Here is a 13,789-nt window from a genome sequence, read left to right on the forward strand (position 1 = left end):
CCTAGCTTCCCAGAAAAGCATCTTAATCACTTTCTCTCAAGCTCTGTTGCCAAATTGAGCAGACATAGTCAAAACTGTAGCAGTGCTTTTGCATTTCTCTCTCTCTCTCTCTCTCTCTCTCTCTGTCTGTGTGTGTGTGTGTGTATAGAGTGTGGCAGGAAGGCTTTGGCTGAGTGAAGAAACTGCATTTCTGAATGAGCAGAAGGTGGCACTACATATTTATCAGTATTCACTGAATGTTGCTGGTATAACACTAAGTTTGCAGCAACTCAGGTTCCATTTCAGGGGCTTTGGCTTCAAATTAGCAGGCAAATTGGATTGGCAGCTCTCTCTGTTTTTTGTTTCCTTGATATGTATTGAGGTGGGTTATTTATTTATTTGTTTGCTTGTTTAAAAGTTACAATTTATATAAAAGAACGAAAAACCTTTCATTTCTGTTCAAGTTACTTTCATAAGCCAATATCCTTTCTTCATGTTTCTGAATGTGTGGTACTCCTCAGCTCTGTGTATCTAGCCAGTTGAGTCTGGCTACCTTATTTTTATTGATTCTAGTTTAATGCTAATGAAGAATTTCACACTTTTTTAACTGGATAAAGACACTTAACATTCCCTGTTGCAAGTAGTTCTGAGCCACCACAATAGTTTACTATTGTCAATAAATTATTCCAAGTTCATAAATTCCTTTTTTTGTTGTTGTTAAGGCTACTCAGCCCTGAAGGTGTTGGTAGTGTAGTTTCAAGCAGATGAAATAAGATGCAGGGGCACATAGGCCATAAAGCTATGTTAACTTTTGCTATAAATTATATAATAAGAATGTGTGATCCCCCCCCCCCCCACATTCTAATAAAGTGGTAGTGTTTTCTCACCAAGAAATGCATGATCTGAAAGGGTGGGTTCTCAGAACAGCCAGCACTTCCTCCCTCGAAACCACCCTGGCGCATGAGCACCAATTTGGGAATCAGCTGGAACAAGTTTATTGGAATGGGTTAAATGAGGCAAACTGCATTGCTATCTGAACCTTGTTACACATGATGGTGCACCTAGTTCTAATTGATTTCTGTTATTTGGGAGTTTTGGAAACACTCTTGTTTCAGAAGAGAGAGGCTACCTTTCTGGATGTTCTGCTCTGCTATCCCAGCTGCCGTCCCCTGCCATGACATTGCATCTGCATAGTCATGTGTCGACTTCGAAGTGTCTGTTTCATAGGGTGTTCACTCTGTTTGAATGTGCTTACTGGAGACATGCATCAGTGTATATAGAATTGATATTTTTAAGGGAAACTCTAGTGGGTGAAGCAACTCTTAAGAGAGACCATGAATCTTATCAATTACAGGCATCTCCCAATTGACATGGGGGTTATGTGTTTAAGTGAAACACCATTGAAAATGCCTGCAAACACTCCATCCTGCCCCTGCCCCGTCCTCCCCTTTCTTTGGTGATGTTTTCAGGTCACTATCCGGGTTGGGCATGATGTGCACATATTGGGCATGCCTAAAATGGTTGCTGCCTGTAGTAATTTGTTGGTAGAAAAAGCTCCTGGTCATATTTTTTAAAACCGCCACTCTCCTTATCAATTGTCTCTTGCTGTGGACAAGCCTATTCTTAAATGCTTTCAAGTACCTGTATTTTAAAGTCATGGGTGTACACAAGGGACTGGGAATCTGTGGCCCTCCCATCATCTTCAGCCACCATGGCCATGGGCAAGGTATAGTGGGTGTTGTTGGACTACACAGGTTAGCGATCTCTGGTTTGCATCGATACGCCCACGTGAAGCTTGCTTGTTGTGTATGTATTTGTTTTGGACTGTTTGAAGGTGTTAACCATTCTGTCACCTACCTGGACTTTGAAGGGGAAAAGATCTGGTCGCTTCCATGGAGCACAGAAATTGGAAAGACTTCATCTGTTACATATTTACGCATTCTGCACATCTTTTTTTGGGGGGGGGGGGGTTAGGGGCATTCCATGTCAAGTGATCCAGTGACATTTACCTTACCATTTTATATTGCTTTCATTTTTCTGTTTCTTAAAAGTAGAATAAGAAAAGATCCCAGATCTGTTTTATTTATTTTTTTTAATTATGAGGGTTTGAAATTTCAAAAAAAATTGACAATCTTGGCCATGCTGGAATACACAAAAATCTTAAAAGCTCAGCCCAGAATAATTCAAAACTAAAAATACAAATCTCTTCAGAACTTCATGGGCTTTAATATGATATGGCACATGATGGACTTACTTTAAATTTATAAGTTAAGTTACAAAATTTAATGTTTTGAAAATTTTAAAAAGTGATATAAAAAATCAATATGATTAAAGAATTCAAAAAAATAATTATTTCATATTTTAAAGAGCTTTCTGCAAAATTTTATCTTGGGATCTCAATGGGGTCACATTAAAAATAAATACTTCATGCATATATGTCTGTCTTATTGGGTTCTATTGAGGATAAATGGGTATTTTGGGGGGGGGAAATATAACACAATAAACATGACTTCAAACCATATCAGTTACTCCTTCCCTCCCAGGAGTGAAGGCGAAACACCGTAACATCAGACAGAGTCCTCTCTACCAATCGTATTTCTATGGTCTGAGTATCTGCCTGAGCAATACAGCTCTGTAGACTTGTCTCCTCCTTATGCTAATTAGCAAGGCAACAAGTGGACATGGGTCTACTCTGAGCTATCCTTCACCTACGTGTGAAGCACGTAGACTGTTCCAAATGCGCTGCATTATTATTTACAGCACTTTTAAAACGTCAAATTAAAGGGAACAAGAAGCTTACGTTTTCGCTTAATACTCCCTTATTATATGTACAGTATTCATTGCGCGAGGTGCAGCGGGGGCTCTGAGCTGCTTCCCGCTCCTTCAACACACTCTGCAGCCTCCCGTCACGAGGGGGCGCTGCGGCTCGCGCACTCGGCGCCTCTCTAGGATTTCTCTTCACCTCCCCATTGCGTCATTAGTTTGCGCCGCGCGCGAAGGAAGGCCCCTGTCCCAGTGCGGAGCTGCCGGGAAACGAAACTGAACTGTGGCGGAGAGGAGTTGGGGGGATTCGGCCTTCTTTCCTCTCTCTCTCGAGCCCAGGCACGTGTCTGGAGGGGGCTGAGGCTCGGCCTTCCCGGTCTTCTCTGCCCTCATCTCCCGCTCCGGCCTAAGACAGAGCCTCCCCCTTCCCCTCGTGTGAGTGTAGCAAGGGCTCCCGGGAGGAGGGTCGGGGAGAGCGAACGAGCCTCCGGGGGCCCCGTTTTCCCCCTACTTCTCCCCCCCCCCGCCGCCCCTGTCATGCTGCTTTTCCGATTGTCACCACTTGTTTGTAGCTCCCGAGAATACTCCAGGCTGGCCGCCCCTGTCTGCCCCTCTCCTTCCCTCGCCCCAGTTCCTGCCTCTCCCCGTTATGTCTCCTAGCCTGGCCGAGGCCTTCCCTCCTGAAGGCATCGCTAGATAGGTTTCTGTCTCTCCTGTGTCCTGATTACTCCCTCGCCTCCATCTCCCGGTTTCCCGCTTTTACCAAGGCTGAGATGTTAAGCATGTTTCCCAGGAAATAAGTTCTTTTCAGCTCATTTGGACTTACTTCTGGGTAAGCCTGCTTGAGGTCAGGTTGCAGCTCTCCAGACTGTGGATTCTGCACAGAAACACACGCTCCCTTTAGCTTCCACCCGGAATCCCAACTTCTTCCCCTTACCTAAGCCACCTCCATCCTTTGCTCTGGTGTTTTCCTCTGATTGTCTCGCCCTCAGTCCTCTTTGCAAATTAGTGTTGTTTTGTTGTGGTGGCGGCGGCAATATTAAGGCCATCTCTCCCACCCCCATAAGGTTTGGTAAATATAAGTACACCAGCTGGCATCTGAATTAAAATATCATATTCCTAGTTGAGCACTTAATGGCTTCGTCATAGAAATGGGTTTTGTTACAAAACCAGTCAATTGGATGAAGAAACAATATCTGTTACAATACTGTGCTTTACTTTCTGTTGGGTATTGAAGACTCTGTACATATTCAGAATAAAATTTGAGACTGTCCCCCAATGTATTGTGAGATCTTCTAGCATTGTGCAGTGTTCTTTTATATAATTCATGTATATTTCCAAGTTAGTGTGACTCAGTGCTACTGTTCAGTAAAATCCCTCATTGCTCAGTGATAGATAGGCTCGAATCATATACCTACATACCTTGAAGTAAGCCCCTTTGAATTGAATGGGATTTAAGTAGGCATGTATATGATTTGTGCTGTAAAATGTCGCCCATAGAACTAAAATGAGAATCTTCCAGTTGATACTCCTTTTAACTAGCTGCTGTTTCTCCTGCTGATTGAAGGGAGACTGGAAGGGGATGGCTTCATCATGGAAATTTTACTATGCCAATACAACTTTTTACTCAGTTTTATGATTTGTACAAATGAACAATGTTGTGTTCATCTCCGTTAATAAGCATAGCCACAGTGCTGTTACTGTTGTTCCTCACTTTCCTCAACAAAATTTGTACCACATTTTAGATTTTGTCTTCTCCTAGTTTTAATGATCCCAGGAGTGGCAAATTCATTGGTGTGTTATTTAGCCCTATTATGCAGTGGTATCAGTCTATCTCCCATAACAAAAAATAATGCTTTTGATGTACAGTATTAACAACTACATTATTGCAATATATGAGAGCTCATATAATTAACATTATAACTTTAGGCTTCTGAATGCTCTGGGATTAGAAACTGGTTCTTCACAAATTTGTTAACTCAGGACTTACCTGCTAAACTGGTGGTATACTTTGGGCACCTTTTGTTATTTGTTTATGTACTGTGATAACTAAACAAGCTTAGGCTGCAGCCTCTTACCTAGAAGTAAGCTGGTGCTGACTCAGTAGGACTTTCTGAGTAGCTACCGGTATGTATAGGTCATGTGCATGGTTATTTGGCAGCATCTCCCACTCTGTTAATAGGGCTTACTCACTAGCAAGTGTAGTTAGGATTGCAATATTAAGATGCAGTTGTATGTCAGTAACCTGGAAGTAAGCCTCAATGAGAATAAACAACAATAGGATTGTGCTGTTTTTTCTCTTATGTGTTTAGGAGTGAAACCTGAATTAGAACTGAGTTCTACTGGGATGTGTGTTGGTGTATGATGAAAGTGGTAGAATGAAAACATGCTATGAAAATGCCTATTCATGTGTTTTCACTCTTTTTAAATGAACGGAGAGGAAATTGTTTGCTTTCCTGATTTCCCTCCTATTTTACATGAGCGGTCTTGAAAGTGCACAGAGGAAAGAGTTCTCTTCCTAACAGAACGTTTCTATATAAGGACTGAAAACCTGAATAGTCCACTGCCTTAAAATTATGCCACACTTATGAGTGTGTTTGAAACTTCTTTTTCAATTCTGGCACATGGTGAAAACCTCTTTTGTTAACTATGACTTTTTCTGACTACTACCACCAGCCATTCTGGGATTTTAAGAATATTTTTACTGTCCACCGGATTGCATTGTAATCATTTTGATTGTATTTGTATTGCATTTCTTGGTATTGTTGTACACCACCTTGCGATGCCCCTATAATAGGCAATATATAAATATTTTAATAATTAAATATTTTGTTTTCTCCTTGCAGAGAAAATGAAGCGACGAGCAGAACCTGAATATAGCAGTCCCCTAAAGAGGCAGAAGAAAAGGATCGAAGAGTTAGGTCTCACCCTCAGCTCCACATCAGATGATGAAACGCAACTTGGTAATCATGCAGCTCAAGGTAACTATAGAGGTAACATCACATGGGCCTGTCCACATCCAAACTTGGTTGTGCTGCAACCAACCTTTCATTGGACATAGAATGGAGTCATAGACTAACTGGTGTCATTAGAACCCTGCTTGCTAATTTCCAGAGAAGAATAGTTAAACCATTGTGAGTACCATGTGAAGTCAGAGGTACCAGGGGCTATATAGGGTACAAACAAGTCAGTGGAATTTTCATTTGTTATTGCAGTCTATAAAACAACTTTTCTGACTCAGCTGCATGACTGACGGCCATCCAACTTCTACTTAAAAACCTCCAATGAAGGAGAGTCCACCACCTCCTGAAGGAGTCCGTTCTGCTGCCAAACAGCTCTTCTAGAAAGTTTATCTTGCTTTTTAAGTGGAATCTCCTTCCTTGTCACATGAATAGGAATAGGACTAATGAACCCATTGTTTTGAGTCCTACCCTCCAGTGCAACACTAAGGATTGTGTTTGAGGGGTGTCTGCTTCCTACAGCACTTGGTGGCAGTTTAAAGAGATTTCCAGCAGTGAATTGAACTGTAAGGCTCAAGGGGCATAGTTCAGTGGTAGAGCAAATGCTTGACATGCAGACAGTGCCAGATTCATACCTCAGTATCTCCAGGTAAGCCTGAAACCATGGGGAGCTGCTGCCAGCCAGTGTAGACAGTACTGAGCTAGATAGACCTATGTTCTTGTCCATGAATAACTTGATTATGCTGTGGCACAGACTGAGCGTTTCTTCCCTTTGCTTGGTTTTCAGAGTCTTCCACCACAAGCAGCAGCGAATCTGACGGCGAGATCAGTGAGAGGCGGCCTGTCCTTGGCTCTTTCAGCAATAAGTTCAGCGCAGACTCCCTTGTACAGGGCACATCCTCCCGATACTCCATGTATAACAGCGTGTCCCAGAAGCTTATGGTAGGTCAGAGCACCCTTGCAAACATCTTGTGGAAACCAAATTGGGGGAAATAAGAGCACTGTCAGTGGGATCCACTTGGTAGGATTCCCTTTCCCAGCTATATTGGAACATGGGCCAAATATGTGTCTAGAGTGTTCTTTCAGTTAGTTAGGAAAGCTGGAAGGCTGCATAGTCACAGTCATGTTGCAAATTACATAATTTGCCTTTAAGTTTCAAGTTGTACCATTTATTTTTAGCAGCTTATTTCTAGCTGTAGGTGTTGGTGGGGAAACTTTTAAAATTCAAACGCATATCTGGTTCAAAATCAAGGAGTGGTTATCTGTTTTGGGTAGCACTTCAAAGCCACCATGTATGCTGAAACATATACTGTATGCTGAAACATATACTGTATGCTTAGCACTCCACATTGTACTTACCTGCCCCGTCATACTTGTTGTCCTTAAATGTCTCCTTACCTGCTGTTTGCAAGTTTCTGGAAAGAGGCATTTCGGGGAAAGGTATGAACCAAAGTTCAGTTTTCCTATATGCTAGTAATTTTAAAGAAGTGATTTCAGCACTCTTCTCTTGCTTTTAGTATTGCCATTTACAACGTGAATTGGGACAGAGAAATCTGCATTATAAACCTTTTAATCCATTATTATTGTATTTCCTCGGGAGCAAAAGCAAAACATCAGTGCACCTATGTTCTCAGACTACATCCAAATGTTCATACTCTATAGCCCACTTCTTTTTATTTGCTTCATGCTATAAGAATTTCAGATGGATTCCTAGTGCAATGAATCTTAAAAATAAATTAAATTCAAATGGAATTCCTTGTTTGGGGCACTGGAGTCATGTTGCTGTTTGGTACCATGTGAGTTCCTGTGTGTGAATAGTTTAAACAACCTTTTAAAAATATGGAATAGATCATCCTAGGCAATATGTGCACAACTTCAATGAAGTGTCATGCAGGTTTTAGAGCTGACCTTCCAAATATTACAAAAAATGCTCTTGCATTTATAATAAAATGTTCCAATCTTCAGTATTTTAACAACTACTACTTCAGCTGTATTGGACAGGTTGCAGAAATTGAACTTGGGACAGGTTGTTCCTTAGTCTAGAACTGACATCTTTTTCCTGGTAATCTTGAACTGCTTCATAGCAGGCAGAAGCAGGTGAAGCTTTTCTTACCCTTGTGATCCAATGATATGGAAATCTCCACTTGTTGAATTTCAGTATGTCACACAGGTATTAAAAGCACAGGAACCCTACCAGGGAATAAGGTAGCAACCTTGCCTCTAGAATTATACAAGCATTATATTGGGGCGGAAATTCAGGGCTCCGGTTCTCTGTGATGCAACTTTTCTGAGTGAACTGCTCAGGCCTTATGAAAATAACTCTGCCCTCATCAGTATTGCCGTTGGCTCACAGAGGCCTGGCTAATTCTTATCTGTCAGTGAGCAGTTACCGGTAATTAAATCCATCACAGAATTCAGTAATTACTTTCATGGTAGAGGGTTTGCTGTAAGTTGTGCTAGAGCTACAGTTCTCAGTGTGAGGTGAGCTCTCCTAAAGAAATGTGTGCAGTTGTTAGGGGATAAATGAGCCCCTCCAAGCTTATATTGTTTGTGTGTGATTATTTGTGTAGACTAGCTGAGGAATCAGTTCCTGATAGTTATTTACAAGAAATTGAGTGAGTCCTGTATTCCTCTTTGTGTTTCTAGGAGTAAAGTTGTTTAATCAGCTTCTTAATTCCCCAAGGAATGTCACAACTCTGGTTGAACATCCCAAGCTCATATATGTTTATAAAAGAATAAATGCTGCCAAAGAAATAATTGATCTACTTAATTACAAAATATTCTGTCCAAGGTAACAAACTATAGGTGAATCGTAACAATAAGAACCAGTACAAAATAAAATATCAAAAAGTCAAAATGGTGGCTTGATCTGAAATATTTTCACTTGCTTCCTAAAAAGTTGCAAGGAAGAATTTAGGTTGGTCTCTCTAGGGAGGGAATTCCAGAGGGTGGCAGTGCTACAGTACGAAAATCCTGTCTTTCCATCAGTATAACATTCCAGAGAGTTGAGCTACAAAGCTAGACCTCCCCTTCAGACTTTGGCTTTCTTTAATTGACAGTTGAGGAACTGGGGTTTGCAGTCTTAGAAACACAGGTCGGTACTGTTTTTCCTTCCTGACTTTAAATTAAATCTGTAATTTAATTAGAAATTATCAGGTGTTTAATAGTGTAAAGGAATTTTAAAAATATTTTCAATGAAAAAATATAACCGACAAGATCTATAATTCTATTTGCTTTATTTCTATGGTTTTCAAATATCTGTCTTCAATTAACCTCTTGTTAAGGTTGTCATGAATCTTGTCATGAATCTTCACATTTCTGCTCTAGAATCCCTGTGCGTAGCAGAGGATCCTAGGGTCACTCTGTGTTAATTGAGAGTGTAGCATAGAATGTACCCCAGTTCTCCTGCTACTTCCATCTTCTAGGTGTTATGTGAGCTGTTTTACAGGGAAACCTGCTTGCCATTACTGATCTGTTTTTTGAAATAAATTAAAAAATTAAAAAATTGTCCAGTAGCACCTTAGAGACCAACTAAGTTTGTTTGTTTTTATTTATTTCAACTGCATCAGACCAATATGGCTACCTACCTGATCTGTTTGTTGAGACAGTGGTTCTCAAACTTCCCCCACAATGGACCATAGAAAAATTACGGAGGGTCTTGATGGACTACTTAATGATTTTTCTGCCTGTTGTAGCAATTGTAATGATGCTACATTCTCTTTAATCAAATCAAGATTAAACTACTAAACCTCTAGTCTTCTCTGCTCCTTTCAAATGCTTCCCCCCATCACTTCCAGTCCATCCCACTCACCTTAGAACCTGGCCGTCTACCTGCTCTTCACAGACATGCTGCAGACCACTGTTTGGCAACCTCTGCTTTAAATTGTACCTGATAAGCTTCCAAGGAACCCCAGAGTTCCCTGGAACACAAGTTTGAAAATCCTGCTGTTGGCTGAAGGGTTGTGGCTAACTGAATCCCACCTGTTTACTGTTGTGAGGTTCACATGAACTGCTTTGGGCTTCTGACATGTGTGAGACAGAGAGAGAGAGAGAGACCATGATCACAACTGTAGTCTCATTACAGACTTTTCTGTCCAAAGAACCCAGAGTACTTACAGGTTGATAAACTTGATAAATGGCAAATAGCTCTTGAGTTCTTCACAGGTTACTCATTTGTAGCAAGGCAGTTCATTTTTGTTTTTGTGTTTACATGTTTCATTCTGTTGATCTAGCTTCATTCTAATTAAGTTGAACACACTTGAAGGAGAGTCCGGAAGTCTTCTATGAGATTCATTAAGTACACTCAATACTTTTAACTTTTTAATCACAGGAACTGATTTATTTATTTATTCTGCTAGTTCTCAGCCTAAGCACAGAAGGAGTGCATAAATTTGTTGTTAGATGTTACTAAGGAGCTTATTCTGCATTGGCTTACAGGCCAAAATGGGTTTTCGAGAAGGTGAAGGTCTCGGAAAATATGGCCAGGGGAGACAAGAGATCGTTGAGGCCTCCAAACAGAAAGGAAGACGAGGTCTGGGGCTGACTCTGAAAGGATTTGATGGAGAAGTCAGCATCAACTGGAAGGATGAGCCAGAGGTAATTATGTGCACATTTTGTTCCTTCTACATGTTCTTTGTGCTTTCCACTTATCTGTTAGGCATTGTGGAGAGGTCTTGTGGCCACTGGGTCAGGTGAAGTTCGTGGCAAAGTAACCCTTGGTTTGAAGGCTTATATCTTGCAAATGGTGCTAACCTCTGGGAGGAATTAAGCCTTTTGCTCTTTTGATAGTTCCACCAGCACAATAATTTTAGCTTGCCAGATGGAATGATTCCCCCCTCTCTTCCCCCTGCATCAACCCGGCCCCGGCCCCCAGAGCCTGGAGTGGTGGGGAAGAGAGTGGAGAAAGCCCCGATGTGCAGGGCTTCCTCTGACAGGATTTGTTAAGTGAATCCTGTCCTCTGTCTGGTAATCTATTTCAACTTCCTTAATCTTATTTGTCACATGAACATTTTGCCTGCCCATGTGTTATGAAAACACTATGGTTCTCTTAAAGACATTATTTGAATTTCAACATTAAAGACTGTGTTGAGCTTCTGGTTTACTTCCAAGTGTTAAGGAGTTAAATTTTGCTGCAGCATACACAGTCTTCTTTTTTACTTACGGTATCTTTTCTTATGTTCACAGGCTAGTGCTTATGAGCAAGTGGACTGGTTCCCAGAATGTACCACTGAAATTCCAGATGCTGAGGAAATGAAGGATTGGATGACTATAGGCAAGGTATGAAGCATGGGGAAGAGAGTTAAGGGCTAAGCCAATTAAGGATTCAGAGAGGCTGGGTACCAAGTCCAGAGGTGCCATTCTGCATGCAAAAGTGTAATGCAGTTTGAGTGATGCCCTTTCCCCGACACAAACACATTAAGACCGGGTCAGAATAACCAAAATATTGAGTAAACATTTTAAAATATAATTAATATTAGGGAATCCCATTGAAGTAAAAAAAAATACATTTAATAAATGCCAATAAAAATATAATTAGATGATTTTGACTTTCTCAATATTTTTTTTAAATAAAAATTACAGATGAGCTCCAAACATTTTATTTTAGTGCATGGTCCACAATGAACTCCTATGTAAATGAATTTCTATTTACAATTTATTTACTGCATTTTTATTTTGTCCTCCTCCAAAGAGTTGAGGGTGGGGTATATGGTTCCTCTTCTATTTTAGTCTCATGTTGACCCTCTCAGGTAGTGTTAGACTGAAGAGAAAGTGACTGCCCATGTTCACCCAATGTTTTGGCTGACATTCACTTCAAACTGTAATAGTTTTTATAAGAATTTATTACTTATACCCCGCTCATCTGACTGGGTTGCCCCAGCCACTCTGGGAGGCTTTCAACAGAGTATAAAGAACACACAATACATCAGACATTAAAAGCTTCCTGATACAGGGCTGCCTTCAGATGTCTACAGAATGTCATATTGTTGTTTATCTCTAATAATAATAATAATTTATTACTTGACTAACAACAACCATCTGTTGAGAAGGACCTGTAAACAGTCCAGCTCTTCCATTTTCTGTACTAAAAAATGTTTTGCTGGGTGATGTGGGCCAGGGTCCTAGGTTGGTGTGTTTACACTCATTATCTTGCTGAGCTCTGTGTTCTCAACCTGAGTCCATACTTCCATGTGAAGTGAGCAAATTAACATACTTGGGTATTCGAGGGCTATTCCCTCTGTTCTTCAGTATCAGACTGCAGTGTGAATAAGCTTCATCCATGTAATTGCTACATTTGTGAGAGCTTGAGTACCTTGACAAGCTGTTTAATCACAACAGCAGGAAGCCGCATTTTCTGTAGTGATGCTCTCATTTTGTACAGTGTTCTCTGCCTGCCTGCCTGGCACAGAATATTGCTGCTCACCAGTGATATAGTTTGAAACGCTGCAGCCTAGCCAGAAGTGTAAATAACAGCAGTGACAGGATTTTTCTTTTCCTTGGATACCAGCCGTTTTTATTAATGATATATAGTGGCAAGTGTTTGATGCACTGCAGTGATTCTTAAGGGTGTTTATACAAAGCTAGCTTCCTCACTTTTCTTCAGGCTGCAAAATGCCATGTTTATTAGTCTGCCTGGTGAGTAGATATCTAACTGTTCTTAGATTGAAAACTGAAGTTGAAATAGATGCATACTCCTAATATGTACTTGTATACATACTGTTTCCTGTTGCAGTGAAACAGACTGATTATTGATCAGCCTTGCTTCTGACCCTTATAAAAAGTGCTGTGACCCTTATAAAGAGTGCATTGCGCTTGGACCCAAGCAACCAGGCTTTGATCTTAAATATCAAACAAATTCATTGGTAGCCTTGAGCATGTCACACCAAACCTGTTTCCTATATGCAGAGTTTCATTAAGTTGCCTTCTTGCACAGTTTTTAAAAATTAAAACTGGGTGAATGTTTTCCATGCTCCCAAGAGATTTTTCAGACCCCTAAAATAGTCTTCAGAAGCCCCCTTCCCAGCATCCCTGTTTTGCATCCCTTTCAGCAGCAGCTTTGTTTTTTGTTATAAATAGAGAGTGGTTCTTGCAGGCTACATGAGCCTATGAAGTGGAGATCATGTAGCCAGTATGTAATGATTGCACCTAGTTAACAAGTTTGGCTATCTGATGTCACCCAAAAAGTCTGGAGTGGGTTCACGCATAGGGCTATTTGCTAAATGTCACCTTTCAGTGTTTTGATCCAAGTTTTTATTAGCATAGGTGATTTTTTTTTAAAGCAAAGCTCTTTAAGAAATTAGGCTCCTGTCTCAAGCCATCTCCATGTGCATCACTTGCTTGATCAGCAAGTATGGCCCCAAATCAGATAAGTATTCCATTTAGCCCATGATTCTTTAAACTATTTCTTTTCAAAGTTTGAAAAAGAATCACATGTGGGAAGCTGTTGAAGAAGGCAGGTGTCTACAGTTCCAGTCCCTCAGTCCTATTTCTCATACTGAAAAAGTGATGTGTCCATACAACTGGCACACAAGGAGTAAGTAGGTCAGAGTTCCCACCTGAGAGCAGATGCCCCAAACTATTTTCTTGTTGTTAGATTTGTATGTTTTCATGAAAGGTGTCTTGCCACATGAACAGTGTCTTAATAAAGAGGAAGATGTTCTGTTTGTTTATTCATTTCCCCCATATTTTATTCTCTAGAAAAAACTGGTGATTGATGATGAAACACATTTCTGTGGAGAAGAACTCCTACAGAATATGCTTCAGTGCAAGGTGAGTTTTATCTGTTGGGGACATAGCCTCTCCGTGGCGGAGAATGGGAGTATATCTAAGATCTGAAGGCTCTGCAAGTTGGTTGTTTTGAGACATTTGGGGTCAAGTGACCTAGACACTTCATCCATGCAATATAAAGTGTTAATTTCTAGGCCAGAATTTAATTCTAAGACTCAGTGTTTTAAATCTCACTTGAGCAGGCCTTTATTTCTTACTGGCTTCAAAATGTTGTAGTGGTTCTGCCTAAGTTATTGCATCTTAATACCTCCAGCTAGAGAATTTTGAGCTCATTGCTGTTCCCCTATAGCTAGGTTCCTGTA

General features: G+C 40.7%; 1 protein-coding gene across 5 annotated transcripts in view; it reads left to right on the forward strand.

Annotated features, from left to right (window-relative positions):
• The first annotated feature begins 2,960 nt into the window (after positions 1-2,960).
• CMTR1 (cap methyltransferase 1) overlaps positions 2,961-13,789 on the forward strand; it is a 34,426-nt gene continuing 23,597 nt past the window's right edge. For 2 of the 5 annotated variants that reach the window (XM_033144572.1, XM_033144567.1), the window contains exons 1-6: positions 2,965-3,177; positions 5,589-5,723; positions 6,490-6,644; positions 10,140-10,298; positions 10,887-10,979; positions 13,398-13,469. In XM_033144572.1, the coding sequence (XP_033000463.1) occupies positions 5,594-5,723; positions 6,490-6,644; positions 10,140-10,298; positions 10,887-10,979; positions 13,398-13,469 (609 nt within the window). In that variant the 5' untranslated portion in view covers positions 2,965-3,177; positions 5,589-5,593. Of the gene's footprint in view, positions 3,178-3,555; positions 3,575-5,588; positions 5,724-6,489; positions 6,645-10,139; positions 10,299-10,886; positions 10,980-13,397; positions 13,470-13,789 lie in introns of those variants that run through there. The other 3 variants (XM_033144570.1, XM_033144573.1, XM_033144571.1) reach the window with 3 other exon arrangements.

This window comes from Lacerta agilis, chromosome 3 (genome assembly GCF_009819535.1).
Source record: "Lacerta agilis isolate rLacAgi1 chromosome 3, rLacAgi1.pri, whole genome shotgun sequence".
In the NCBI taxonomy this organism is placed as follows: domain Eukaryota; kingdom Metazoa; phylum Chordata; class Lepidosauria; order Squamata; family Lacertidae; genus Lacerta; species Lacerta agilis.